General features: G+C 40.3%; 1 protein-coding gene across 3 annotated transcripts in view; it reads right to left on the bottom strand.

The window, feature by feature from the left end:
* Positions 1 to 27,042, bottom strand: part of LOC122563662 (transcription factor GATA-4-like) — a 37,645-nt gene that overhangs the window by 9,248 nt on the left and 1,355 nt on the right. The window contains exons 2-6 of one of the 3 annotated variants that reach the window (XM_043717696.1): positions 16,649 to 16,815; positions 12,359 to 12,484; positions 9,243 to 9,330; positions 6,889 to 7,001; positions 5,127 to 5,770 (exon numbers count right to left, since the gene is read on the bottom strand). In XM_043717696.1, coding sequence (XP_043573631.1) covers positions 5,633 to 5,770; positions 6,889 to 7,001; positions 9,243 to 9,330; positions 12,359 to 12,484; positions 16,649 to 16,815 — 632 coding nt within the window. In that variant the 3' untranslated portion in view covers positions 5,127 to 5,632. Of the gene's footprint in view, positions 1 to 5,126; positions 5,771 to 6,876; positions 7,002 to 9,242; positions 9,331 to 12,358; positions 12,485 to 16,648; positions 16,816 to 27,042 lie in introns of those variants that run through there. The other 2 variants (XM_043717695.1, XM_043717697.1) reach the window with 2 other exon arrangements.

The raw sequence follows: 27,042 nt of genomic DNA, 5'->3' as shown, positions 1-27,042 counted from the left end.
GCCTACAAAATCTCGATGCAGAGCTGCCAAAAACATAAAGCCAATTCTAAAATCAACCCTCCAAATATCCTGCAACTTATTACATTACAATCACAGGGCTTTTATTTATCCCACAATCTCTATAGAGGGAAATCCTGTATTCGGTTTCTGCTGCCCAGATACCATCAGTGTCCAAGCATGATTGTATCAACACTCCAACGGATTTAATCACCAGTGCAAATATAGTAACTGAGATAGTGAGAATGACTGGTGGCTCCATTTACATAGAATAATGTCTGGCAATCACATTCCATTAGTAATCACAAAACCTTATGAAGCCATCTTACAGTGTTAAAGATTGTTCGCAAAACTTTCTGATCAGAAAGTATCACGTAGAATTTGTCAACAGTGTTCATATCATTTTGTTATCAGTGTGTTATTGAATATTGCATTATGTGTGAAAATGTAATTTATTACATAGTAACTGCTAATTGCTGATTTTAACTAACATTGTTTAAAAACATTATTTTAGACAGTATAAACACATGAAAGAAGCAAATCACTTCTTTCATTGCATGATTTGTAAGTGCCCTTTCTTAATATGATGGTCTGAATTTTGTGGTCAGCAGTAAATAGCAGTGTTCAATATTGACCTCAGATAAAGCAGTCCAAAAGAAATCAACTAATTAATTAAATTAATTAAATTAAATTAATTAAATCAACTAACTAGGGATTTTCCACCATCAACTTCTTGCCAACACCAGTGATGGGAAATCTCTGCGATCCATCAATAGTGATGTTAAAAAGAGTCTAAGGAGAGATTGGCATTGAAGGAATCTCATGGACAGCACACCAAGGACAGCAGTGAGAACTGGAGAAAAGCATTGATTATCCTCCTCCATCTAATCATTTTACAGGAAATGATATAAAGGTTGGGACACCTGCCAAGCTGAAATGTCATTAATAAACTTTAACAATTATATTTACATTTTTTAAACATGGATTTTTTTTCTATTAGAATGGATAAAGTTTGCCCTTTACAGGCATAAATTTCATTTTTTTTCAGAAACAAAGATTGTTCAACAATAAATAGGGACTTAGTGTTGAGTTAAGCACCTAGTTTCACCTCATTCAAAAAGGCATAACATTTCAAGGATCTTGGAAGTGAAGCAATCATTTCACAATGCAAGTTATTATCAATTTAAATCACTGATGATTTCTAACTGCAGAGTTCTCTCAGTGGAAGCATTGACATTGATTTTTGAACTTCCATGTTTAACTGATCATAAACAGGTACCATAAAGCTTCCCTGTCTGCAAAATCTGGTTCAATGTTTTCTATATTAATTCTCAAAATGTTTAATTATCCTCACCTTTTCAATTCTCTCATTTTGTGTCCTGAAGGTCTCGCCTGAGGCAAAGGCATCAAATATTATCCAAGCTTTCCCCAAAATAGTCAGTCTTCAGGTGTGAGACCTCACGATTAGATTCAGTCAATGCTTGGCCATAGGAAGACCATCAGTGAAGATTGGCCTACCCCTATTCTTAATGTGCTGCTTCAGTTGAAATAGGAGACACATATCAATGGCTAGATCTTTTTGAATCAATTTGTTCAGAGTTGTTACAAAAACACCTCTGGAACAGGTGGGATTTGAACCCAAACATTCTGACTCAGAGTAGGGACACTATCACTGCACCACTAGAATCTTTCACATCAATGGCTACATACTCACACATCCAGCAAGTCATCTGATGGAGGTTAGGCACTGGCAGATTTTACCCTTGTGTAATGAGAAGCCTAATGGTCATTGCAGCTCATATATCTGTGAAGAGGAAGAATGTAAGGGTTGTCTGAGATAGCTCAGTTGAAAGGGAGGAACTGGCACAGGCCCGATAATAATATAATTCTGCACTTAACCCAACTGAACTAAGAAGACACCATATCAAACTATGAACACTTTGCTTCAGCTGGGTTTGTGTGACAACAAGTACTATCATTATCGATTTAGCTTGCATTTAGCATATTTCACTGATTCGGAATTTGTAGTTAGCAGTGAAAATACAGCATGCACCATTCATAGCACTTACATTTGTCTGCAGACTTTCCTTAGGCTTGTGCATTGTAATATGTGGTTATTGGAGAGTCAAAAATGCACTCCAGAGATCTGGAACCTGTATGAGCTTTTCAAGTAATAATATGTCTCCTGAACAATTCAATGAAGAATCCTTACTGAAACTCATGTACTCTAAATCAGGGGATATAAGTTAAAAACTTAATTCAATGCAAATCATACACAGAAAGTCAAATAATTTGCAGTGAAATAGTGCTCAGATTAATAGAGAAATGAAATTAACTAAAAGAAAGAATAAATGAAAAAGTATTTGAATTGTATTCAAAACATTGATTCTGTTTCTGTCTCCACAGATGTTGCCAGACTTGCTGAGTTCCTCCAGCACTTGGTATTTATTTGATTTTTTAATTGTTTTAAATCTCTAATTATATGAAAAGCTGAAGCATGTTGGTTGTCAGTGAGGTTATATTTAATACTTATCACACTAGTAAACATATTTTTACTTGAATATTTTTTTCTGACAGGTGTTGAGGAATCAAGTGGGAATACTTTCAATTTCCTACATTTCCACATATGTGAGACATTATCTGTATGAAGCCATTGAAGATGTAGAGTGCAGGACCTATCAAACAGTAACTTCCTGATTTCCACAAGTAGGTGTAGGAAGTTGCTGTCTGCTACGCTCCTTAAAAACCATGAACACTGATATCAAAAACTGTAAAATTAATTTATCAGATACATCATCCAGTCACATGTTGAGAGTGCAATGCATGTTTTGTGAAGTATTTAGATTAAATAAATATTTGCTCTCTTAAAGGCATCTGAACTGCAATTTCAAGCAAATTTGCAATTAACCCCACCCTTCAGAGGTGAGTTATTTCAAGCAACATTGTAATTGCTGAATGACCTCACAATACCACTTCTTCAACCCAGTTTGTCTTTTCTCTCTCTTTCTGTCTATCCCTCAATTAACTAGAAAGAGCAAAGCAAATATGAATGTGACCCTGTCACATATATTTATGGAAATTTGGCTCCTTAAAATATGAAACTGTGCTGATATGATTCCACAGGTGCTGTCTGTTAACTTCATATGTCTATGCAGGGCTTAATCTCTCTAGTTATATTCATCTGAGATCATTTGAAATGATAAGACACGTTTCTCCAATGTGGGCATGTGTTTGTAAAATTACCTTCATGTTGCCTTAGCTAGCCCACTATCCCAAGCTTAACCTTAAAAAGATTGTATTTGATAAATCTTTGTTAAGGTGAAATCTTGATATCAATTGGTTTACTACCAGCAACATCACATTAAGCCAAGTTATAGTGTGATTAAAAGTATTTTTAGCCTGCAATTTGCCTTCATTGTAGTCAGTACCCTTAACTCCACTCCCTTCTGAATGTAGTCAATTCCCACCCTAGTGCATATTGGGGAAGCCATTTTAAACTGAGTTTGAGGCAAAATACTTGAAAAATTCAATGTGCCAAACGACTGTATAGATCAAGGTCAGTAGGAGTTATTTTGTTTCCATGAAAAGCAGAAACAATGTTATCAGTTTTTAAAAATTCATATTAATGCATTACTAAATTTTTTTAGAGGTGGGATAATATTGAGCAAGTTAGATCATGTGAATTGTGATTTTAGATTATCTTTAGTGTACTCCATCCATGGTGTATATGCTTCAATAATAACATGACTTCTTTGGATAATGGATAAGCATTTTTTAAGATAGTCATAGGTTTCAGGAATGGAAGGAATAAAAGTTGATAGTTCACTGAACTTTAAAATGTTGCCAGGAGTCTATAGATATCTCCAAGGCATTGCAGCAGGAGCAAAATTTTCCATTCCCTTAGTCAATGCCTTTTATGTGAAGCTTATAAAATGCCTGCCCATAATAAAGAGATAGTTCATACAATAAAGTTAGTTTACAAATATACCGATGGCTTGTGACCCCATATGTAATCTCTTCTCAATTTATCCCTATTCACAGAGAGCATCTTGCTCTCTAGGAGAGTATAATTGTGTGCACCTTTCAATCCACATATTACCACACCACAGCTTTGTTTCCATATTACACGGTTTTACATTTCTGCTCTTGGCAAATTATAATAGTCCCTCTGGCAGAGTCAAGAATGAAGGATTGTGTACCTTGTGTCCCTGAGGTGTCCAATACTCTGCTACATTTTCCAGGCCTGTGGAGTTTTTTTATAGGCAAATATTATTGCTGTTGTTTGATTGGGTCTTTTTCACTGCTTCATATTATAACTGAATGGTTCCTCCATTCCTCAATTTTCATACACTTCTACTGAACTTGACAGTTGGTTGAAGATAGCTCAAGCCTAGTTGGTATGGCCTGACTTCAGGTCACACTGAATGATGGAAATTTTCAGTCTGTTAGTTGCTGAAATCTTCAGTACAACATTACCCATGCCAGGCTGTGTAGCTACCTCAGGCTACAAGTGGAAAGAACCATCAGTCATATCACACCAGCTTATACTGTCAAAAGTGCAGTAACACCACGCTTCCAGAGACTTTTTAAAAACTATATATAGAATATTAGATGTTTGGAAGTGATAGTGAAGCCTTCTTCCCTTAAAAATATGTAAAAGGGTTTTTGCAAAAGTAGCAGGGAGTTAAATTCATCAACAGTAGTGTGCAACAGGCTCATAGTCAGTTTTTCATTGTGAGAGAGTATGTTTAGCATTGACTTAGAAAATACTGCCAGGACTCTGTTTTTAAGTTTCAGGCCATGTAAAAATAACAGTGAGACTAGGAGAGAATTCTTGAAAAAGCGTGTGTGTTATTGTTCTGTGAATGTCAGTGAAAAAATGTTGGATTGTCAGCTTGACCCTCTTAAACACTGGCCCCAGCACATACACACATACAAGTAAACTATGAAGAAAACCCAGTCACAATGGCATATTAATGCTCTAATATCCTTTCTAAAGTAAATACTGCAAGGGCTGTGGAAAGTAGAATGCAATAGTTTCCAGTTAAGAGATTACTCAATGACTGACAGTCCATACTCAATTTTAACTGATCCAATAGACAGGCATGACACTAATAGCTGAGAGATGATTTGAATTTAATAAGTTGCCTTTATTATTAGTCTGAGCCATCAATATAGAACTAGAACTACTTACACTACGAAAAAATAATTTCTCTATGAATGCTGTTGTATTTTTACCCAAGGCAAGGTCTGTTCAAACTGTCCCATAGCTGCAACTGTCCAGGAAGTACACGCCAAAATATCCATTATCAAGTGGAAAGCCAGAGGCATAAAGCAAGTGATGGTCCAAGAAAAAGGCACTTAATTACTAACAATGTTGGATCAGAATTGCACCAAGGTCACCTAGAGAGTGAATTTAAGTGGTGCTTAGCCTTGGCATTAAGACATAATTTTTGCATACTCAATTTTTAAAAATTATAACACAATATGATCCAGCACTCCATTTGATTTTTTTTTCTTGGCATTCTCTTATCTTCTTTTTATCATTTCCAGTTTTCATTCTGATAAACTGAATCTCAGTTGCATACTCCATCTGTGTAGCTTCTGGAGAATTGTTTTGGAGGTCACTTTAGTGTCAGACTAGGTCCATGTTGCCCCAGGGATAAGGTTTGCCTCCCTTGGAATCTCTACTCGTGGCTGCTTCACCTGGGTTTGTCAGTTTTAGAGATGGAATACTGAAGCGAAGGCTATTGTCACCTGTCACTGAAGTGTCCTGGGAAGCAAAGGATATGGGAGCTGTTAAAGTAGAGCGTACATAATGTTTGGCAAGTCTATGTTATGATAGGTGTGCAATATCAGTATCTCACAATATTAACCACTTGTCCCAAAGAAATTTGGCAGTAATCTCAAATCCTATTAACTTAAGAACTATTTTGCCAAGAAGTGTTCTTTTTAAATATACAAAGATCTGAGCTCACACAAAATGGAAATTCAGCTAATTTTATTTCCTAATGAATTAAGGGTGGGTTAGGATGCTTTAACCATCAGAGATAGACATGTCTGGGAACAAATTGGAAGTTAAAAATGTGAAATCTCGAAAACTTTACCATAGCCTGCTCACTTCCATTTTAAATGAAAGCAGTTCAGAAAGTTGCGGGGAGGGGGGGGGGGGGGGAGAATTGGCAGGTAATCATGCCACCATTAGGAGATGAGTACTCTTCTTACTGTGCAGCATAATTCAGGCACAGACATTGTTCAGGATCTGAGAGTGAGGCTGAATTTAAATCTTCAAATTTTTTGCTGCTTCAAGGCTTCACTGGTGAACTCTGACTCTGGGGCAGGGAGGGCTAAAGTGGGGATAATGGCAAACCTTCTGGTCCCCCTTCATAAGCCAACTATACGTTACGGGATGTCTGAGGGTGTTTCCCAGTCACTCAGAGAATATCCCCAAGAAATACCCCTGAAAATAGATTTAGACAATCCACAAGCTGACAGCAGGTGCAGGTATCATTATGGACCACAGATTGACCCCTTCAAGCAAGAATGAATCAGGAGTTTTTCTCAGAGTAAAAGCCACAGTAAAAAAAAACCTGATCCAGCTATGGGCCCCCGTTTTAGGCATAACAGTTTCATCTCCTTACTGGATGAGAACCCCATTGTACCATTATGGAGACAGATAGCTTTGCTGAAGATGATGATGACCTGTATCTGGAACCTGGAAACGTGCTATGCAGAATTCAAAACATGGGTGGGGGTTTTCACTTATTACATGTACTTAACTGCTTGAAGCACAATTTGTATATGGAAAGTATTGATTTAGTTGCCTCTCTGTGAATAGTGCAACAAAATCACCCTTTTTTCCCCATTCACACACCCTACCTGTGAGCTGACCTTCTGAATTCTGCACGCAGATGAGTAAAGACCTGGTTCAGTCTTTGGTGTGATAAGTTCTAAAGCTCCAGCAGCAGTGCTACTAGGGGTGGATGGCACACTTGAGAAGGGTACTTAACGACAAGAATAGAAACATTAGAGGTGTATAAGCATCATAGTAACACAAACAAAATAAGAACTAAAATAAACGCATTTCAATAATAAGTTCAGTAAGATGTGGCTTTTGATAAGAAACGTTGCTGAGAAAGAGAGCAGCGCTTTGAATGGTCATTTTGGAGTCAGTTAACTCAGTTGGCTGGACAGCTGTTTTTCAATGCAAAGTGACCTCAACAGCATAAGTTCAATTCCCACACCACCACATGAAGGACTCTCCTTTTCAACCATTGAGGAGGTGATGGCCCAGTGGTCCTATTTCTGGTCTTAATCCAGAGACTCAAATAATGTTCTGGGGCCCCAGCTTCAAATCCATAGCAGATGTAAGAATCTAGCAATGACCATGAACCCATTGTCGATTGTTGGAAAAACCCTTCTGATTCACTCATGTCCTTTAGGCAAGAAAACTACTATTCTTACCTAGTCTGGCCTACAGGTGACTCCAGATCATAGCAATGTAGTTGACTCTTAACTGCCCTATGGACAATAAGTATTAGCCTAGCCAGTGAAGTTCTCATCCCACGAATGAAAAAAACCCTCTCCTGTCACCTGAGGCATGGTGACCCTCAGATTAAATTACCATCAGTTGTATCTCTCTGAGAGAAAGCAGCCCTATGGTGTGGTGGGACAATGGTGACTTTAATTTAAAGGTATATCAAGATATTACTATGGGAAAATATTGTGATGTGTTCTGAACTGATTATCTAATATTTGGAAATGATGTTTGTTGAGTACTTTATTAGACTACTAGGTGTGTTACTGAAAGCACAATGAATCAGTATTAATTATGAGTATAGTTCTCTACTAAGTCCAACTAAACAAAACTAAAAATACTAGGAATGAGTAGCAGATCAATCAACATTTGCAACTGATAAGATGAGCATTTTGAGTCAAAAACCTTTCCTAAGAAATGAAAACTAAAGATTCATTTGTTCAATTTATTTTCTGAATGTAGCCCAGTAACTTACTTGAAGTAAAGCATGTTGGAACAGATTTTATTTAAATATACATCCTGAAATCAGTCTGTGTATAGTTGAAAGAGAAAATAACTTTGTCCAACTGTATGTGCATTTGTATACTTGTGAATTGGGATTGCTAAACTCTAAAGTATTGCATTCTCATAAACTGTGAGGAAGGTGGCTCACATTATTAAAACTGATAAATTTAGATTTCTATAAAGTATTTTGTGGGATATTATGAATATTATTAAAATCCATATTAATCATGTCCACATTCTTGATGACTTATACTGACATAAACTAACAATTTTCTTCCAAATGTCAGGCAAAAAAATAAATGTATGAGGAATATTTAAGAGCTTATTCAGTCTCATTCATGGTTTCCTAGGCCTTGTATGTTAGACACTGGAGGTGTGTATATTATGAACAACCTTTGCTGAGTGCATTATGAAATAAGGTATTTATTTAGTTCTGGCTTTGCATGTGTCAGGAAAGATTAGTTGAAGTAAATTGGCAACATTCATAAAATCATGAAGAAGGTTCAGAGCAGAGTTTTACATTTCTAAAGGACAAGAAACAATACCCACTGGAGGATGTAATTGAATATTATGAGTTATTATTTTGAAGTATCATTCCACCTGTGAATGACTTGGTTTATTCCCCACTGACATAAGAACATTTCTAAAAATTGAAAACAGGTCTTTGAAGCTTATCACTACAGCACTCTACCTGTCTTATTATTAGTTTCATGTGTGCACAGTCCCCCATTTTCTAAGCCTGTTTATTAGATTATTTCATATGCTTCTTGTTTTCCCTCAAACAGAAATACATAAAAACTTGCAGTTAATTTAAAACAAACTACTGCTTTCAAGGCATTTAAGATTCTGAGAAAGTACATGGATCTTTAGAAAAACATCCCCATAACACTAGGAATCTGTCAGTGTCCTCTGATCTAAGTAAATGATCTGTGCTAGGATCTCCCACTTCCCTTTGAATATTTCTTCATTATTTGTAATATTTAGATCATGAATTATTAAAGTCTCTCACAATTGTCTTCGAAATCTGCAGTGGTGGAATGCCTATATGGAACAAGTATTTTAGAAAAGATTCACAGGTTGGCTTGTAATAATGGCACTATTGCACTGATGGCTCTACCTATCCCTATTTATGACTCAGAAGGCTTTACCAGAAAAGCTAAAAGATTGCGTAATAAAAATATCAATACTGGAGGCTGTTGTTTACCTGCAGAAGGGGAGTCTTTGTTCACATTCTTTGGTTTGCGTTTCCTGGTCTGAATTCCCTCTTTCTTCATTGCTAAAGGTCGTGGTATCTGCCAAGAGAAATGAGGGCTTGATAAGTAAAAATATTTCGTTTTAAGAAGGGGGAAGTTTATAATTACAATGGGAAAAAGAACCAGAACAGAAATGCAACCTCATAACTTCAAAGCATTCTTATTAGTTCGAAAATTTACATTGAATTAGTTTGGACACCATTTTCATAAGAAAGTAACATTAAACATCGAGCAAACTGATCTGAACTGAATATGACCTCATAGTGTAACTTAATTCATGTTCCAACTGGTAGCAAGTAACTCACACTTTCAGTATCCAAGCAGGAACAAAATGGTGGAATTTAAATTACCTTGTTGCCAAATAACTTCATCTCACAGCTGAACTGAGGGCTAAGACACGGGAGTAAACATATCACTGGGAAGCGTAGTCACAGAACAGTTGCCTATGCTGTTATATGTGCGCAAGAACCTAGTCAGCATATTCTTTACTTTTGGACTTAGTAGAAAGTATAGGATCTACATTTTTCCTTTTCTATTTGTATTCAAATCAGAATGTGATTTTTATTAAGAAAGAAAAAACCTGCATTTATATTATTGCCTTTTATGATGTGAAAATATTCCAAAGCACTTTACAGTCAATTTGGAGATTTCAAAATGTATCTTTTTTGAAACAGTTACTGCGTAAGGCAGGAAACATGACAGCCGATTTCAGGACAGTCAACTCCCGCAAAGATTAATGTGATGACGGCCAGATAACCTGTTTTCATTGGTGCTAATTGAGGCATAGACATTGATTAGGACACTAAGAAAAGTATCCCAATGCTGCTTTGAAATAGTCCATCCGAGAGAATTTGCTTTAACATCTCATTGGAAAAGTGACACCTGCAGTGCTGCACTCCCTTAGAGATGCCTTGGGGTATCAGCCTAGAATTTTGCGCTGGAGCATATGAAGTGGGACTTCAACCTATATACCTCTGAATGAGATGTGGGAGAATTAGCAAATGAGTCCCTTCAAGAAAGATTTTCAGTTGGTGGTTTATAATTAATACTGATATCCACATAACACACCATATAGCTGACATGGATAATACAAATAAAATAGTTAACAGTTTTCTTTTTTTAATTTAAGAATTAAATTAACAGAATTGAAAGAATCTGGTCAATAAAAATTGAAGTTTCATGTGTTTTCTACTGGAAGGTAAATAAACTAAAGAAGAGTAAGCACGCTATAAAGAACAAAGGGATAAAAAACGTAATTAAATGTTTTGTTTCCTAGATTCAAGATCATATCTAAACATAGGTTTATAAGAGTAGGAATAGACCATTCAGACCTGTGTCCATATTCTGCTTTTCAATACAATCATGGCTAATCCTCCACTTTAATGCCATTTTTCCCACATGAGTCTTATATCCCTTTACATAGTTTGCATTTAGAAATCTTTCAATCCCTACTTTAAACATACCAAAGGGTTGAGTTTCCACAGATCTGGGGCAAAGAATTCCAAAGATTCATATTCTTTTGGTAAAAGGCTTTGTGCTTGTCATAATTGTAAGTGGCTCCCCCTTACTTTGAAATTTGTCCCCTGGTTCCAGGTTCCCACACAGGAGAAATATCTTACCTGCATCTACCTTGCTTATTCCTGCCACCCCAGGAACAAATCCAGTGAACCATCATTGCACTACCTCAATGGTGAGAGTATCCTTCTCAAAGTAAGTGGACCAAAAATACACATAGTACAACAGGAACAGTCCAACCAAGATTCTATAGAAGACTTCACTACTCCTCCACTGACATTTTCTTGCAATGAAAACTATCAACCATTGGTTTTTCCAATTGGCAACTGAACCTGTCAGCTGGTTGTCTCTCACTTACTGACCAGGACACCCAGGTCCCTTTGTACAACTACACTTTCAAACATATTACCATTAAGAATGATGTAGCACATCTGTTCTTCCCACCAAAGTGAATGAGTCCACATTTTTCTACATCATGTTCCATCTGCCATGTTCTTGCTCACTCACTCATTAAATCAGTCCAAATCCTACTGAAGCTGCTTACATCTTCCTGACAGCATGCATTCCCTCTGGCTTTGTGTCACCCACTTACCTGGAATTATTAAATTTGCTCCCCATATCCAAATTATTGATCTATATTGTAACAACTGGAGCTCAAGTACTGTTCTTTGTAGTACTCCACTTGTCACAGTCCACCATTGTGAGAATGATGTTTTTCCTATGATCTGTTTTCTGCCTATTATCCAATCCTTAATTCATGTAAGTATATTCCCCTGAGGGACTTTATCAAAAGACTTCTAAAAATCTACAGGTACAACGTTCATCAACTCCCCTTTTATCAATGCTGTTCCTAACAGCCTTAAAAAAACACAACCAGCACATCAGACACAAATTTCCATTCACAAATACATGGTGACTATGCCCAATCAGATCATTATTATTCATTTATTACATTTTTATAGTAGATTCTAGCATTTTCCTTACTACTGATGTAAGGTTAATAGGTCTGTAGTTTTCAATATACTCCGTACCTCTTTTCTTGAATAGTAGGGTGGCATATGCTGCCCTGCAATCTGCAGGAACCATTCCAGAATCTATAGAATTCTGGAAAATGATTGTTAATATATCCACTATCTCCATTGTTACCTCTTTCCACTGAGATGTAGAATATTGGGTCACAGTGACTTACTAGCCTTCAGTCACATTAATTTTTTCAACACAACCTTTTTTTCTGACACTGATTTCCTTCAATTCCTCATTCTCCCTTATCCCTTGAATCTCTAATTCTGGGAACGTTCCTGTATTTTCCTCAGTGAAGACAGGTACAAAGTAATAGTTTAGCTTCTCTGCCATTTCTTGATTCCCTATTATAAATTCACCTCACTCTGCCTGGAACGGATATGCATTTGTCTTAGTCAAACCTGTCCTTTTTGTTCATTTCTCTGTAGAATGAAGCTCTGACCTGTAACGCTGACTTTAATTGTTGATTGAACCTGGTGGAGTTACACAGCCTTGGGTTCTGCTATGTGACGCGGTCTTTATGTCTACTTACCCCATGGAGCTTCATGTACAGTCCACAGGCATTGCAGACAGGTTCCCCCTCAGCATTACGACGCCACAGGGTGGTAGTAGTGGTGTGACAGTTAGAGCAGGAGAGTCCTTCTCTCCGAGATGCAGACTGACAGAAAAAAGGCAGAATTACTAAACATAAATACCTGAGATTTTACAACAAACTCAACTAAAACTCCATCATTTCTGGATGAGTAGGAATGCTTGGATGGGAAAATTAACCTTTAGGAAGAAAAGTATGAAATTCATCATTGTGCAGGACCTATGGGAATCTTGCTTTAATCAAAGAACAGCTTTCCCATTGGCTCTCTAGTCTGCACTAACCTTTACCACCACAGACTGCCTTAGTTCAAGAATCATTTAACTTGTTTCCTAATTTATTGACAGAACAATCACAGACTGGACCTTTACTCTTGTTCCTAAATCATTCAGCCTATCTGTCAAGACAATATGTTTTAATATTGACTGTTGCTTAATAATTAAAGGCTATTAAGATTGACTGTTAGACTTTAATATTGCAATGTGGCCTTTTTAGAATGACGTGCTATTTACTGGCTGCCACTAACACAGTAAAATCACACAACACTGCGCTCCAAAAGCTTGCATTTTAAAATAAACCTATTGAACTATAACCTGGTGTTGTGTGGTTTTTGACTTTGCCCATCCCAGTCCAGCACGGGCACCTCCACATTATGACTACCAAAGTTCACATTACAGGATGCAGGCTATGTTATTCCAAGATGGGTTAGCATAACAATCGTATTAATGAGTTCTTGCAACTAATTGATCCTTTACCATTGTTGGGGGTATAACTACGTGACATGTTAATTCAGAAGCAGAAATCTGAGGAGTAACTGTGTCCAACAATTCTTTTTGGACCTGTTTAATTTATCAGCTACTTAAACTGAGAGAGAAAAGATGATTTGGATATACAAATGTGTTATAATGTGAAGAGGAGAGTTTACAGTGTGAATCCACGGCACTGGTTTAGTTCAGTTTAGTCTTGGATAAGACTGAAACAAACTTGAAACTCTTGTCTTCCTCTGCGTATGTTCTTTCATTAAATGTCAGTCCATTACGGGTTTTATATGATATATTATAATCTCCACCTTTAGCCTGTCCTTCTCCCTCATTACATGAATAACTCCCCAACAAATCAATTATCTTTGGGGAAAAGGGTAGCTTCAGAATTTTTTATTAAAATACTGGGTTGCCGTTACTTCCTCATCCGTTGGCTCTCCCCAAGTTGATTATTAATAAAAAGATCTGATCATTTCCGCGGCCATTTGCTGAATAAGGAAGTGGGGAATTTGGGTATATCTGTTTCATTGGAATCCACATTTTGCCGAACAGAAGAGACAGGATAGGATTAAGTAAGGTGTTGGATTGTAACTTGTGTTTCCGCTGCTGATAACTGTGATTTGGAAAGTGACCTTCCGCTGTTAAAAAAAACTGATTTTTTTTTGTTTCGTTTCCATTTTTAAAAATAAAATGCCAGCTACCCGCATGGTAAAAGATGACTGTCCTGTCTAAAACAAGGCAGGTGGAACAACTCTAATCTCAAACCTGGATCAACTATTGATCAATAATTGACCAATTTAATGTCCTGTTTTCCATTGACTGGGCGTGGCCATAGAACAGCACTGTGCACATATTTGATCTGCGTGTCCGAGCAGCAACTAGCGAGAAAGTTACAATAAAGCAAATACTGAATTGTTGTTTTAATCTTCAGCTTGTTAGCTGAGGAACGGACATGTGTATTTTGTACCACTGGTACCACATTTATATGTTGACATCACGCAGAACACATTTATTCAGGAATGGTACAAGCAAACCGCGGGACTCGTTCAGATTACATTTCACAGCCAATACATTATACTGGCAGCTAGCCTGCTGATAAACCAAAGGCTAAAAATCCCATTCCCACAGTGTGTATAAAATCCCTGCTCGCTTTACCGTGACAGTGATTAAGAGATACTGATTAGCTGCAGTATTCATAGCCACTTGCTTAATATAAGAATTTTTAGCTCATCCAAATATTAGATTAACCAATTTAATAAGAAATATAATATTAACGAACGAAAATAAAAGTGTGGTTGTCACAACTATTGTTGCTCATCTGTAGTCAGCGTCACCAATGGGCAGATTTAAACATTGACAAGTTAAATCTCTCAAGCATTGCAGTGAGGGGGCTTTTTTGATCAGGCTTGCCTACAATCTTCTTACATTTGAAACAAACATTCCTTCAGGTCCTGCCTGCAGGAAGTGTAAAAGAAAATCCCGTGAGGAGAACTATTTTGTCACGCGTTTTCAATAATGAGCTTTAGCTGTCTATTAGAGAATATTTATTTATAACTGCGATAAATTTGGAGAGCTTTAAATGGAAATAAATAGCTCGCAAATTAAACCTCTGAGAATAGCTGCGCGAGGCTCAATAAACCAGGGGCACGATTCCTGCAAATCAAAAGCATCACCAAAACCACACCGTGAGTCCTACTTATCTGCACACGGGCCACAAACTCCCGGATAGCTCTCAAACAAGTTGTGGAAAGTTCAACATTTGCGATTTTTCTAAAAACTATCAACTTATTTACGCAGGAGTTCAGCAATTAATAGGCAGCAGCACTCTGCTCTTGAACTTGACCATCTGAGTTGCTTCGTTATGGAGCAAACTTGCGATTTCTTCCTGTATATTAATTAATCCGTAATATTCACCTGGTCAAATGACAATTTCTATTTACTTTTCACAATCAGTCTGAAGAATATCGTTTTTCACTGTAACAGTAATCACTAGGTAATAGCGCGCACTCCCTTTCATTTCGAAGTCTATTCGAATCCACCCTGCACTTGAGTCTATCTTGGGTTCTGGTGCTAGCGAGGCGAATTCCGCATAAAGAACATCACTATCTTCCCTGTGAGTTTGGAATTTGCGTGTATAAACCAGCAGTTCAACTGAAAAAGCGAATATGTGTCAACAACTGCTAGACCCGGAAATTTATATTAAAACTTTCTTCCAGTTTGTTCTATAAATGGGAGAGTGGGAGCTGCCACAAGATGTCATTTTGGGGACAAACTTGTTTGAACTGAGTCAGTGCGATGCTGTTCTGTTCGTGAAACCAGAAAGACTGACAGATATTTTTCAGGCGAGGTTAAAGGAAACAAGGCAGACAGATAGAATTCAGGTAGAAAACAGTCATAAACTATCAAAACAGCGAAACACAATCAAGGGTCTACTCCGGCTCTTAACTCGCTGAAATTAACCGTTTCATGTTGAACTGAGACGACTAGACCGTCTTCCATTCAGTTAAAGTGCGCGCAACTCACACAAAGGATAGTGATTGGTGGTTAGCACGGCAGCCTCACAGTATCTGGGTCCCAGGTTCAATTCCAGCCTTGGGTGACTGTCGATGTAGAGTTTGCACATTCTCCCAGTGTCTGCGTGGGTTTCCTCCGGGTGCTCCGGTTTCCTCCCACAGTCCAAAGATGTGCGGGTCAGGTGAATTGGCCATGCCTAACTGCCCGGAGTGCTAGGTGCATTAGTCAGAGGGAAACGGGTCTGGGTGGGTTACTCTCCGGAGGGTCGGTGTGGACTGGTGGGGTCGAAGGGCCTGTTTCCACACTGTAGGGAATCTAATCTAACCGGAGAGGGCGATTCGCTTTATCGTGACTGATGACATTACCGTCACTACAATGCACCGTTCAGAGAACCGAATAGAATAGGGAGTGGGCTATAAGCAGTCTCTAATAGAAACTGACAGTGCTATGAAAAAAATACGAGTAAAATAAATTCAAATAATGCATTTTCCAAAATACTGTGATTTCCTTTAATGAATTGTTAATATGGAAATTTTAGTTTTTAGAAAAGTTTATGTTTATAAAAATAATTAAGTAGATATTGAAAATTGAAAAAAAATGTAAAAGTCAGTTGAGGTATGTTAACGCAGTGATTCTTCAGCTTGAGACGCTATTAAATTTCATCATGTTCTAGTTTTTTTAAATCCTTTTTTTCTGAGCGTTTACATCTTTCAAACAAATCCTCCTGCGTAACAGGGACTGAGTTCAGAACAAAATGCCTGCTCATCGAAAGAGAACTCCCACTGCTGTTGAATGAGCGCTCCTAATCGAGCGAGTATCTGCCAGTGGAGACTTCACTCGGAGACTGTTACATTGGTGACTTATTGAAAAATTACAGAATGTCATGGCTGACTTAGTTGCGTATGAACTAACAAAAACGGCAACCACGCTTTAGCTAAACCGTTCTCCAATATCTTACCAGCCGTTTCAGAGGTTTGATAAGGGGTCGATTAATCCCATTAATTCTGTTATAGAGTCCACATGCATTGCACAGATAGTGACCAGTTCCATCTCTCCGCCACAGAGGCGTGGACATAGCACCACAATTCACGCATTCTCGGCCCTCAAGGACATCATCAAGCAATTCTAGGCAAAACAAAATCCAGAGTAACTGTTAAACATACACACACTGTTTGTGATTATGGCTTTAAGCTGCGAGTCTAGGCCTTGTGCCGACAGCGATTCTGTTGCCACCTTAGGGAAACTGGAAGTTGCGGGGCTGATTACCCTATCAGCAAAACTGAAAACTGCCAGAAACTTCACTGAAGAAATGACAATTTGCTCTGGATTCAAGCGGATGGCAACACACGAGCTGCGAGTCTGTGCCCTGTGAGTTTCCGAACGTTTTCGTGCCCAGATTGTCAGAGATATTTGAAAGTGACTGTTTTGAAGATATTTTAATCTACCTATTCAGGCATGCTATGCCACACTTCGAGCAGGCCGGATCCTTCCCACTGTGTCGTACCCGAGAAGCAGATAGTCCTTGAAGCCACTACAATGCATATGGCCGCGTCTCCGGAGAACAGTAGGTTAGGTTAGTCAATACTACATTACATGGCCAGACATAGAGTGGTGTTTCCACTCTAGGGTAGTCCCACACTGAGTTTAAAGGGAGGTGGGACGTGTCTTGACTTTCTAACATTTCATTAATTCAAGCAGAACTCATTCCGATATTTTCAGCCACAAGATTTTCCCATTGTTGCTCCCATTGCGTTTCTTGTTTAACATGGAAAAGGAAGACTCCACATGCAAGTCTCCAAGTACAGAACTTTCAACGTTATGTGTAATACAATCCCATTTTGGGATTGTACTGTCTTTAAGATATATCAATGATGATTGAATAGGTTGCTTGCCTGGATTAGCAATAACTCTTTCATACATTCAGCATAAGTTACTTTTATTTTTGGAAGTTGAAGCTTTAGGAGTTGCCTCCTCTTGTTATCAGCTGGTTTCCTCCCACAGTCCAAAAAAAATGTGCGGTTAGGTGAATTGGCTATGCTAAATTGCCCGTAGTGTGAGATGCAGGGGAATGGGTCTGGGTGAGTTGCTCTTCGGAGGATCGGTGTGGACTTGTTGGTCCGCAGGGCCTGTTTCCACACTGTAAGTAATCTAATCTAATCTAAAAAAAGTGTATAAATGGTATAAACTCAATCAATTGTTCGCTTTGAGTGGCACAGACATTCGCGAAGATTGCTATGCAACGTCTCATCTTATATCCTAGAAGGGAGTCAGTGAAACATACAGCACGGGAAGCAATAGCAGAGCTCCCTGTTTGAGAGATGCGCCTTTGAACACACCCTATCTAATGTGATGGAGGTTTCGCCATGTTGCTAAATGGGGAGACAGGTCGGGTGCTGAAATATCTCCGGAGACAAGGGGGGCGAGGTTCCTGGCTAGTTTGGTTTTGGTCTCAGTCTGACCGGGCCTGAATTCAGGATTGAGACACCCTTGGTGAAGGCAATTCCAGCTGCCCCGCCCATCCCTTCCTCTCGCACAATGCGACACCTGTACACTTCACACAGCGGAGACCATTCTGATTGCAATGCTATCCCGACATTACATCACGGCCCACAAAGCGGGGTGTGTAACTGCATTTCAATCCCCACCATGGAAAAGACTTTCAAATGCCACTTGGCGCGAAATTCGGTGCCGGGTTACACCCAGACGGTGGGACGAGCGGAATACCGAGTACAAAGCGGTGTTAGCAGCAGCGAGGACAAGATGGGGCGTTAAAGGACCGTCTGCAGAACTGGGAGACCGAGGAGATGTCAGGGCGCCATCCAATTACACAATTGACCAAAAATCAACGGGCAGTGACAGCTTTGGAGCACAGTGAGGAAATTGTATTTTCTCGGGGTACAGACGGAATGGTTGGAAATGGAAACAGTTATTTCGGGTACTCCGCGTCCGCACCATTATTTCTGGATCAATCTACAGTGAAGCTGACAAAAGGGAAGATAATTCCAATCTGTTCCAACATTCCACCTGAACTCCTTTACTGGGCGTGTCAAATAACGCCCTTTATTGGGAATCACTGTCTCCATCGCTTCTTTGAAAGTGGATATTTTTTGTATCATTGCCCAGAATTCACTTCGAAACTGAATTAAAGCTGTCCACGTTTACTTCATACAGGAGTCTTACGGCGATCGGTAAAAAAATGCTTTCCCATTCGTCTAAATTGGAGTTAAGCTATGGTACCAAACAGGAAAGACAAGCTGTGTAAGTTAACACACAAAAAAAACACGATCTAAAAACCCTGTTGTAGTTAACCTGCAAGAAAACCATTAAGAGTCACGATTTGGAGATGCCGGTGTTGGACTGGGGTGTACAAAGTTAAAAATCACACAACACCAGGTTATAGTCCAACAGGTTTAATTGGAAGCACACTAGCTTTCGGAGCGACGCTCCTTCATCAGGTGATTGTGGAGGGCTCGATCGTAACACAGAATTTATAGCAAGAATTTACAGTGTGATGTAACTGAAATTATACATTGAAAAATTGATTGTTAAGCCTTTCATCTGTTAGAATACCGTGATAGTTTCATTTCTTTCATGTGTAAATCACTAAACCTTTTTTTAAAAGTTGTGTCTAGCTATCACCATTGTTAACAGCTAACTCGAGAATGCAACTTTTAAAAAAAGGTTTAGTGATTTACACATGAAAGAAATGAAACTATCACGGTATTCTAACAGATGAAAGGCTTAACAATCAATTTTTCAATGTATAATTTCAGTTACATCACACTGTAAATTCTTGCTATAAATTCTGTGTTACGATCGAGCCCTCCACTTTCACCTGATGAAGGAGCGTCGCTCCGAAAGCTAGTGTGCTTCCAATTAAACCTGTTGGACTATAACCTGGTGTTGTGTGATTTTTAACAGTTAGAGTCACGGCGTGGATGCTACAACTCCGTTAAATTACCTTTGTGTCCACTGGGAACGAAGATGAAATACATTTCACTGTTTGGCTGTTAATATGTCTTTCACATACGCTCGCGCTGCGGTCTGTAATTTTACGCTTCAATCTTTACTCGTCACTCTCTTCATAACCTTGGTAGATTTGACTCAATACACAATCAGTTTGGCAGCACTGTTCGCTGAGACAATGGGCAAAACCTAAAATGAGCGGCACATTGCGTGATAATTGTCCCATTTCATACAACCATTACCCTGAACTCTATCACTAACAGGGTCATCTCCACGTTTTAGTAATTCACAAAACAAAAACAGAGCAAAGCCATTTACGTTAATCGGTGACTCGATGCAGAGGTGGGTCAGATCCCAATAGTAACTTGTTAATTGTTGGCATATTATCTCCTCACCATCCCCCTACCCCAACCCCAACCCCAACCACGGTAACGGCGACAAATCAGCTCGATGCTTCCAGTCTGAGGATAATATAAAAGCATAAATTGTCTACATTTCATAACTAAAAAAACAAGCTGTTTTGAGAACCCTCAACCAATGCTTTATACTTTCATTTATAAAGGGAACGTTTGAAAGGATTTTTAGAAACATAAATGAACTCGTTGTTCTTTCTGTAATTTGTTCATATAGTTTAATTCCAAAATTCTTCCGTTCCCGGTCTAAGAGAGTTCTAAATATTTAAAGATACTATTAATAAAATATTCATAAAATATGGAATCATTTTTCATCAGTAATCTAGGAAGTTATAAACGTAAACCTTGCCTGAACTACACATGCGGATCGTTCAAATCTCGTTTTCTTGCAAGCACTGACTACATTGCTCACGCTAGCAAAATAAAACCCAGAAATTCCAATTTATGTTTAAGGTATTATAGCAGTCCGTCTTATTTAATCCTCGATTTGAAAGTGTGCACAAAAAAAGATCCATTTGGAAATAAATTTCGATCTGAAAGTTACACGATCAGTAAATTACACATTATTTGATCCCAATGATCACGGATCGGAACAGGAATCGATCATAACTTCAATGTGTCCACTCACTGAGAGTGGAGTCAGGGTGGGATGAGCGTGTGGGGAAAATTGCTGTGTTTAAACTGAAACGCTCTTTTTTTTATCGCACAACGAATGCCCGAATCCGATGAAACAGCAATCAGAATGTGTGCTCAAATAAAACAACGACGAGTTGTTGACATTTTAAAGAAAAGTTTAATGTTATTTCCCCAAGAGTTCACTATTTTTACAGAATACGAGATAATAGCGATGGGATAGGAATCTGAACTTGAAATCTGCGTGCCATTTTGATGGAACAATGTTAAGTTGTGAGTTTTTCAGGTTTACGGCCTGAAAAACTAAGCCAGACAAGAGACCGCCCTAAAGCTCACACCGCGCTGCTTTCCGAGCAGCGCAGACTTTGGGTAATTCCAGACTATCGGAGAACAAATCTTAATGAAGTCTAACACACGGCAGCTTGATTTATTTATGTGCCGCGACACATTTAGTCATTCGGGATTTGTACAAATCCGCAGGAACTCGGCAGCTGTGATCTGCTCAACTCCAATGTGTATCGGTGACAGCGCTAGGCTTGGATTTGAAACTGTGGGCTCTGGTTGAAACCCAATGCTTGTGTCGATCTCTTTCTCTCTGTGTCAAGCTTCAACTTCCTGTTTATCACTTCCTCTATACCCGTCTTATTTTACTCTGCTTTCCAACTCCCCTTTACTCCCAGATCTGTAATTTGGATCATTAATTTCAATATACGAAAAGCAGTTGACTATAGGATGTTACTCAATCTCCTTCCAATTTTCGCTTTCAACTTTTACCCCCCCCCCAAAAAAAAAGAAAGCCTGTTAGCGCTTTGCACTCTAGAATAGAGCGGGTCAAACCGTAGATCCTTGCCTGATATTGAGAACGTTTCGTTTGAGCTGATCCGATAATATGGTTTCTCACTTACAGTAACTTCTACATTAAACCTGGCCACACTTCTAGTAACTGCTGCAGTATTATTGGGCACGTTGACAGTGGATCTTAATGGAAATGTAAGTTAGTGCTTGTATTCCCCAGGCGAATGTCCATGGGTCCCAGTTAGTGATCGGGATATTCGGTATATGTTGAATGCGAGCCGCTTTGATTTCAATGCAACTGAACGTTTGTGTAAGGTGCTCCCGCTGCTTTATTCAAACAGAAACCCAATCAGTGGTGAGAAATCCTCATGGCTTTGAGGTGGGTGAACGCTTTTTCCCAGGATCAGTACTTGTAGAACTACTAGACTTTATTTATTTGAAAAGCAGTCACCCAAATGTCGCAAACAGCACATTGCGTACATGAACTTTTCTGAGTTAAACATTTATGACATTGTGGGAAGCTTTACAAATCTTTACTGTCTTTCTGAAATTAAAGTAGGGAACGGAAGGCCTACTCTTTCCCTGCAAAAAAAAACCCAAAAGTCGCCAATATTCGGGCATTGGCCGATTTGGTTTGAATGACGATCGACACGTAAATATAAAATCTGTATGTTTCCACTGGCGGGTGAAATTAGAACGAGGGGACATAGCCTCAACATAAAGGGGAAGATTTAGAACTGAGTCGAGGAGGAACTTGTTGTGAATCTGTGGGATTCCCTGCCCATTGAACGTTTTTAAGGCGCAGATCGAGTTTTGTACAGGAAATGAATTGAATGTTATGATGAGAGGGCGGGATAGCGGAGCTGAGCGGGTTGATCAGCCGTGATCTTACTGCAGAGCAGAGCAGGCTCACTGGCCAGATGGCCGACCCCTGCTCCTGTTTCTTATCTTCTTATAAAATGTTTTATTGGCAATTAATTTTGGGGATATTTTAAGTGGGGTCTCATTGAGCAGCCTCTGTCTCTTCAATCCACGACGGGTGAAATGCTCAGCTTAAATACAGGAAGTGCTGGAGAAACCCAACAGGCCCAGTAGCACCTGTGGTGAGAGAAACAGGCTTAACGCTTCGAGTCCAATGACCATTGGACAGAACTCCAAGTTCAGTCCACAGAGGTTCAGGAAGGCAGTTCACTACCACCTTCCCAGGGGCAACTAGGGATGGGCAATGAATGTCATAAACGGCCACATCCCACAAGTGAATTAAAATCCACCTGCTACCAGCCTTTCTCCTGTACTTCCTGTGTTGTTCGGGTACAGTGGAAATAACACTTCAATAGGAGCCGTGAAACACACGGCCTAACCGCAGTCTGGGCACTTGTGAAATAAATTATTTGGATCTTTGTTTTCGGAGCCCTTTGGGTTTCACTGCGGGAATCCAGGGAGCGGTGTGAGAAAGCCAAGCTGATAGGATGCTTCCTGGCACATAGAGAACTCCTAGCATTTAGTGTTCACCACACCATCTCAACTTAACCAGCGGGTCCAATACCGACAGGGTGGGTCCTAAACGCGCCTTTTCGCCCCGATCTATATTCCGCTCCCCCCCCCCTCCCCCCACCTCCAAACTGCTCCGAGATACAAGATGGGCAAAGTGCAGTTTGGCATTTCAGCGCCCACTCTTACTCCCCGGTCCTGTCTCCATCTCCCTCCCGCTTTGAGCCGCTTCTCCCGCCACATTGCCAGCCCTTACCCCTCGGAGCTCTCTAAACGGCGGACGCCGACAAACGGGAAAGAGCACAGCTTCTGACCACAGGCTTGTGCAGAAGGCGCAGAGAGAACATAGACAAAGGCCACAAGACGCGGTTTCCATCCACGCCACTTGTATCAATTCTGTATCACCCCCACCCACCTCCCTTTTACCCTCAACCGCGGGTCCCTCAAGAAATCGAACCTTTTCAAGACAGGGAAATCTCCAGTGAAGGTTGGGATGGGGTGGGGGCACATGCAGTAATGTTCCTTTGATGTGACAACAATCTCAGGCCCATTGTGTCGCTGTGAAATATCGAGTTGTCCCTGGGATTTTCCAGTCGCCTTTGGCTCCGGGCAGTTGCAGTGGACTCTAAGCGCGGCAGTGAAGATTGTTGGGAGCTGTCCTCTTCCATATGTCCCCTCTGCCTTCGACAACTCTCACAGTTCCCAAATCGCCAGTCTTCACTGCGAGGTGGGGGGGACAATGATCTTTTAAACATTTAAGGTATCTCCACCAGGTTTAACGTTGTCGAATTCCCAGAGAGGAAGGGGCGCTGCTTCTCCGTTTTTAACCTCCCCCCTCCCCCCCCCCCACCTTTGGTTTTTACCTTCCCTTGGGGGAGGGGTGTGTGTGTGTGTGAAGAGGGCTACAGGCGATACCCTTTTATCACCTCCAACCCGTTTTCATTTGACAATGAAAAGTATTTGGACTGAGCCAGCAGCCCCCGTCCAATAGATCCCAGTTCGGCTGCGACCACCTCTCCTTGTCCAGCCCCAGCCCTGCGGGTTGACTCACTGCTATCTCCCAGCTCCAATGCTGCCTTTCCAACGGGGACACCAGAACAGAACACACTGACTCTTGACGCGAGTGGATTGTGAAATCTTTGCCCCAGACAGAGAGACTCTGCCGAAAGGAGTCTCAGTCCGTTAGTTCACTGCAAGCTGCCATTTGGGATCGAATTAAACCTGAATCCGAACAGTATCAACCTATACTCGACATGGTGTGTGTGTGTGTATGTGTGTATGTGTATGTGTATATATGTCTGTGTGTGTGTATGTGTGTGTATATATGTCTGTGTGTGTGTGTGTGTGGTGGGACGCTGTTGGGGGGAGAGGGGAGCGGGAAGGGTGGTGGGCTGCTGTGGACAGGGATTTGAAGCAACCCCCTCTCATCCCGAGCCAGCCGCTACCCGTGAAGTCGCTGTTTCAACCTGCTACAAACCGGGCCCATTCTAACAACAGGTTTCAATTCATCGTATCCTCCAGGAACATACTAAAACCAAACTAAGCGATTTGTCCAAAAGGTGGCCGGAAACATTTTGTTTCATCCATTTAGTAATCCGTAACGGTTTCCGAAAGCAGAAGCAAGTGAGAAAAAGTTTGGAAAAACTGTGGCGATGTAACGCCTCCAGACACTTGCTTTATCTTCTCGAGTGGCCTGGAGAATTGGACTCTGTTTCTGATCCTGTATTCCCATGGCAGTGTTTTATTTTGTTCTTAAATACCACTCAACAATCTTTCTATATTTCAACGAACGAAATCTTTCCGGTTCAGTTAAAACAAAAGCTCGACCGTATTTACCGGTTGATGCTGAGAAATGGCCACGTTTGTGTCAAACCCCTTCCCCGGTACACTTCCACTTACAGCCGAACCGTTCTGGCTGCAGCTAGGGACAAAACAAACGGCAAAGACAGCAGAAATTCCGCTTCAACACGGCTCGAAACCTCCCTGCGCAACACTCGGACAAAAGTGAGCCTAATTACAATGCAGTCTGATAACGACAGGCCTCAGGCAGCCTGCACTGAGCTGTGTTCTCAACGTCGTATCTGCTACACGTAGGGTTCCTTGCTCTTCTCGCTTACATTGAAATAAAAGATGAAGGTTGGATATTGGATCCATAAGTCTTTCCAATTGCTTTGAAATTTGCAAGTTAGATGCTGTTGTGTTTGCAAACACTCACGTCAACCTTCCGACTTTATATAGTTACTGCGTTCCCAGAGATCAGGAGAGAGCAGGATAAGAGCGGAGGCGCAAAATGTGGGTTCCAAAAGTATCGAAATGCTGTCCGCCTCCAATTGTGGATGAAGTTGAGCTCCTTATGAAATTCAAAGTTTGTGCGAAGACCTTATGAAATCCCCTGATAGCTGAGCTCCCGACCATTTCTCCAACAAACACTAACCGGGGCCTTTCGCTCCCACACGGATCAGAAGCGAGCCGCCAGAGCCGATGCTATGGAAAGGCCCGATTGAAGGAAAATGAAACTAGGCGACAGATCACTTACAATCCAGACCAGGAGGAACCATTCTCCTCGTTCCTAATGAAAATAATGAATTTCTAATCGCAACATCTTGATGCGGGTTCTAGTTATAAAAATGTGGGGTTTCAATCCAGAGTAACTTCTAACTGTTAAGTGCTGTGTCTGACAGCGTTCTGTAGCTGAGCGATAACAGCAGACTCATGTTCCTTCGCTCTCCAGGTAGCTACTCTGTAATTCTGTCATTATTATCGAAAGGTTTGGATTAACCGAGCGACGGAGTGAAACCACATTCTGTTTCACTCGTTTTAGAGTGAAACATTATGATTACTCAATCGCCATGTGGAACAAACTACATTTTGGGGCAGACTCAATGTTCCAAATCACAAAATGAAAATAAACCGCAGGGTTGAAAAGAACTTTACCCCGTGGGTGTGTTCGACACGTTCAGTATTTTTTGTAGAGAGTGACAGAATCCTCAGGGCACGGTCATCTGAACTTGGACCAGGCACCTGCCTTTCCACTCGACACCAGCCAGCTAACTGACCTGTTTATTTTTCTTATTCTCGTTGCTATGAATTGATCAAATCACAGTGAAGGGAATTCTCTCTTCACCTGTCTGAAGAACATGACCAAACGAACAAATTTGTGGTTCAGCTGCAACACATCTCACCCACAGATATTCAGCTCGGTGAGAGCAGCAAACTGTGCCAGTGAGTGCAAGGCCTCCGATGTGCCCCGTATCCATCAGTAAGAGAGCCAACACTGCTGTTACTTTTGATTCAATGCAACGTCTAACCTAGCCCAATATTCGACAGATTACAAATATCTGGCGCAACATTAACACAGATTATGAAACGAGTGTCTGGAAGAAAATTGCTTTTCGCACCAGACTATCAGGGTTGTATTTGTATAATTTCAATCCGTCGGGACAGAGACCCGAAAACCTCTCGCTAGAGCCTTCCTGCCGTTCCTCCCAGTTACAACACAAACATCACTAACTCCAGTCAGATCTCGCAGATCTTTCAAGTTGTCAAAGGTAACGATTTTATGCCCGAAACGTCAATTCTCCTGCTCCTTTGACGCTGCCTGACCGGCTGCGCTTTTCCAGCAACACATTTTTGAGCTATAAATGCTGCCACACTATTACATATACATTCAGCAGATAATCGCACAGTCAGAAACCCGTGCTCGCTTTCTGACATTACGCAGATTTCTGTGGGTGAACTAACTGACACACGTCCTCATCACAATCTATACCCACTGGCTAACCTCCATTCCCTGGTATTAACCTGCGAGTGTTTCAATTCGGTGTAAATTGCGGCTGTCGGGATTTCAGGAGAGGCCAATATAGCAGTGTTGGTGAGGGCCAGTCGTTGTGGGAAGTTGCTACTAGGTTACTTTTAGTAAAGCAAAACCACCTCAACCCTCGATTCCCTCTGGTTTGTTCTGATACTCTCCAATCGACTCATATTTACCGACAGACACAGCCGAGACATCGCCCCGTTACTTCCCCCAGCTTACCCCAACCCCCAGTCTGTCCAC

This window comes from Chiloscyllium plagiosum, chromosome 27 (genome assembly GCF_004010195.1).
Source record: "Chiloscyllium plagiosum isolate BGI_BamShark_2017 chromosome 27, ASM401019v2, whole genome shotgun sequence".
Taxonomy (NCBI): domain Eukaryota; kingdom Metazoa; phylum Chordata; class Chondrichthyes; order Orectolobiformes; family Hemiscylliidae; genus Chiloscyllium; species Chiloscyllium plagiosum.
Note: the sequence above shows the minus strand (reverse complement) of the source record. Positions and strands in the feature narration are given on the sequence as shown.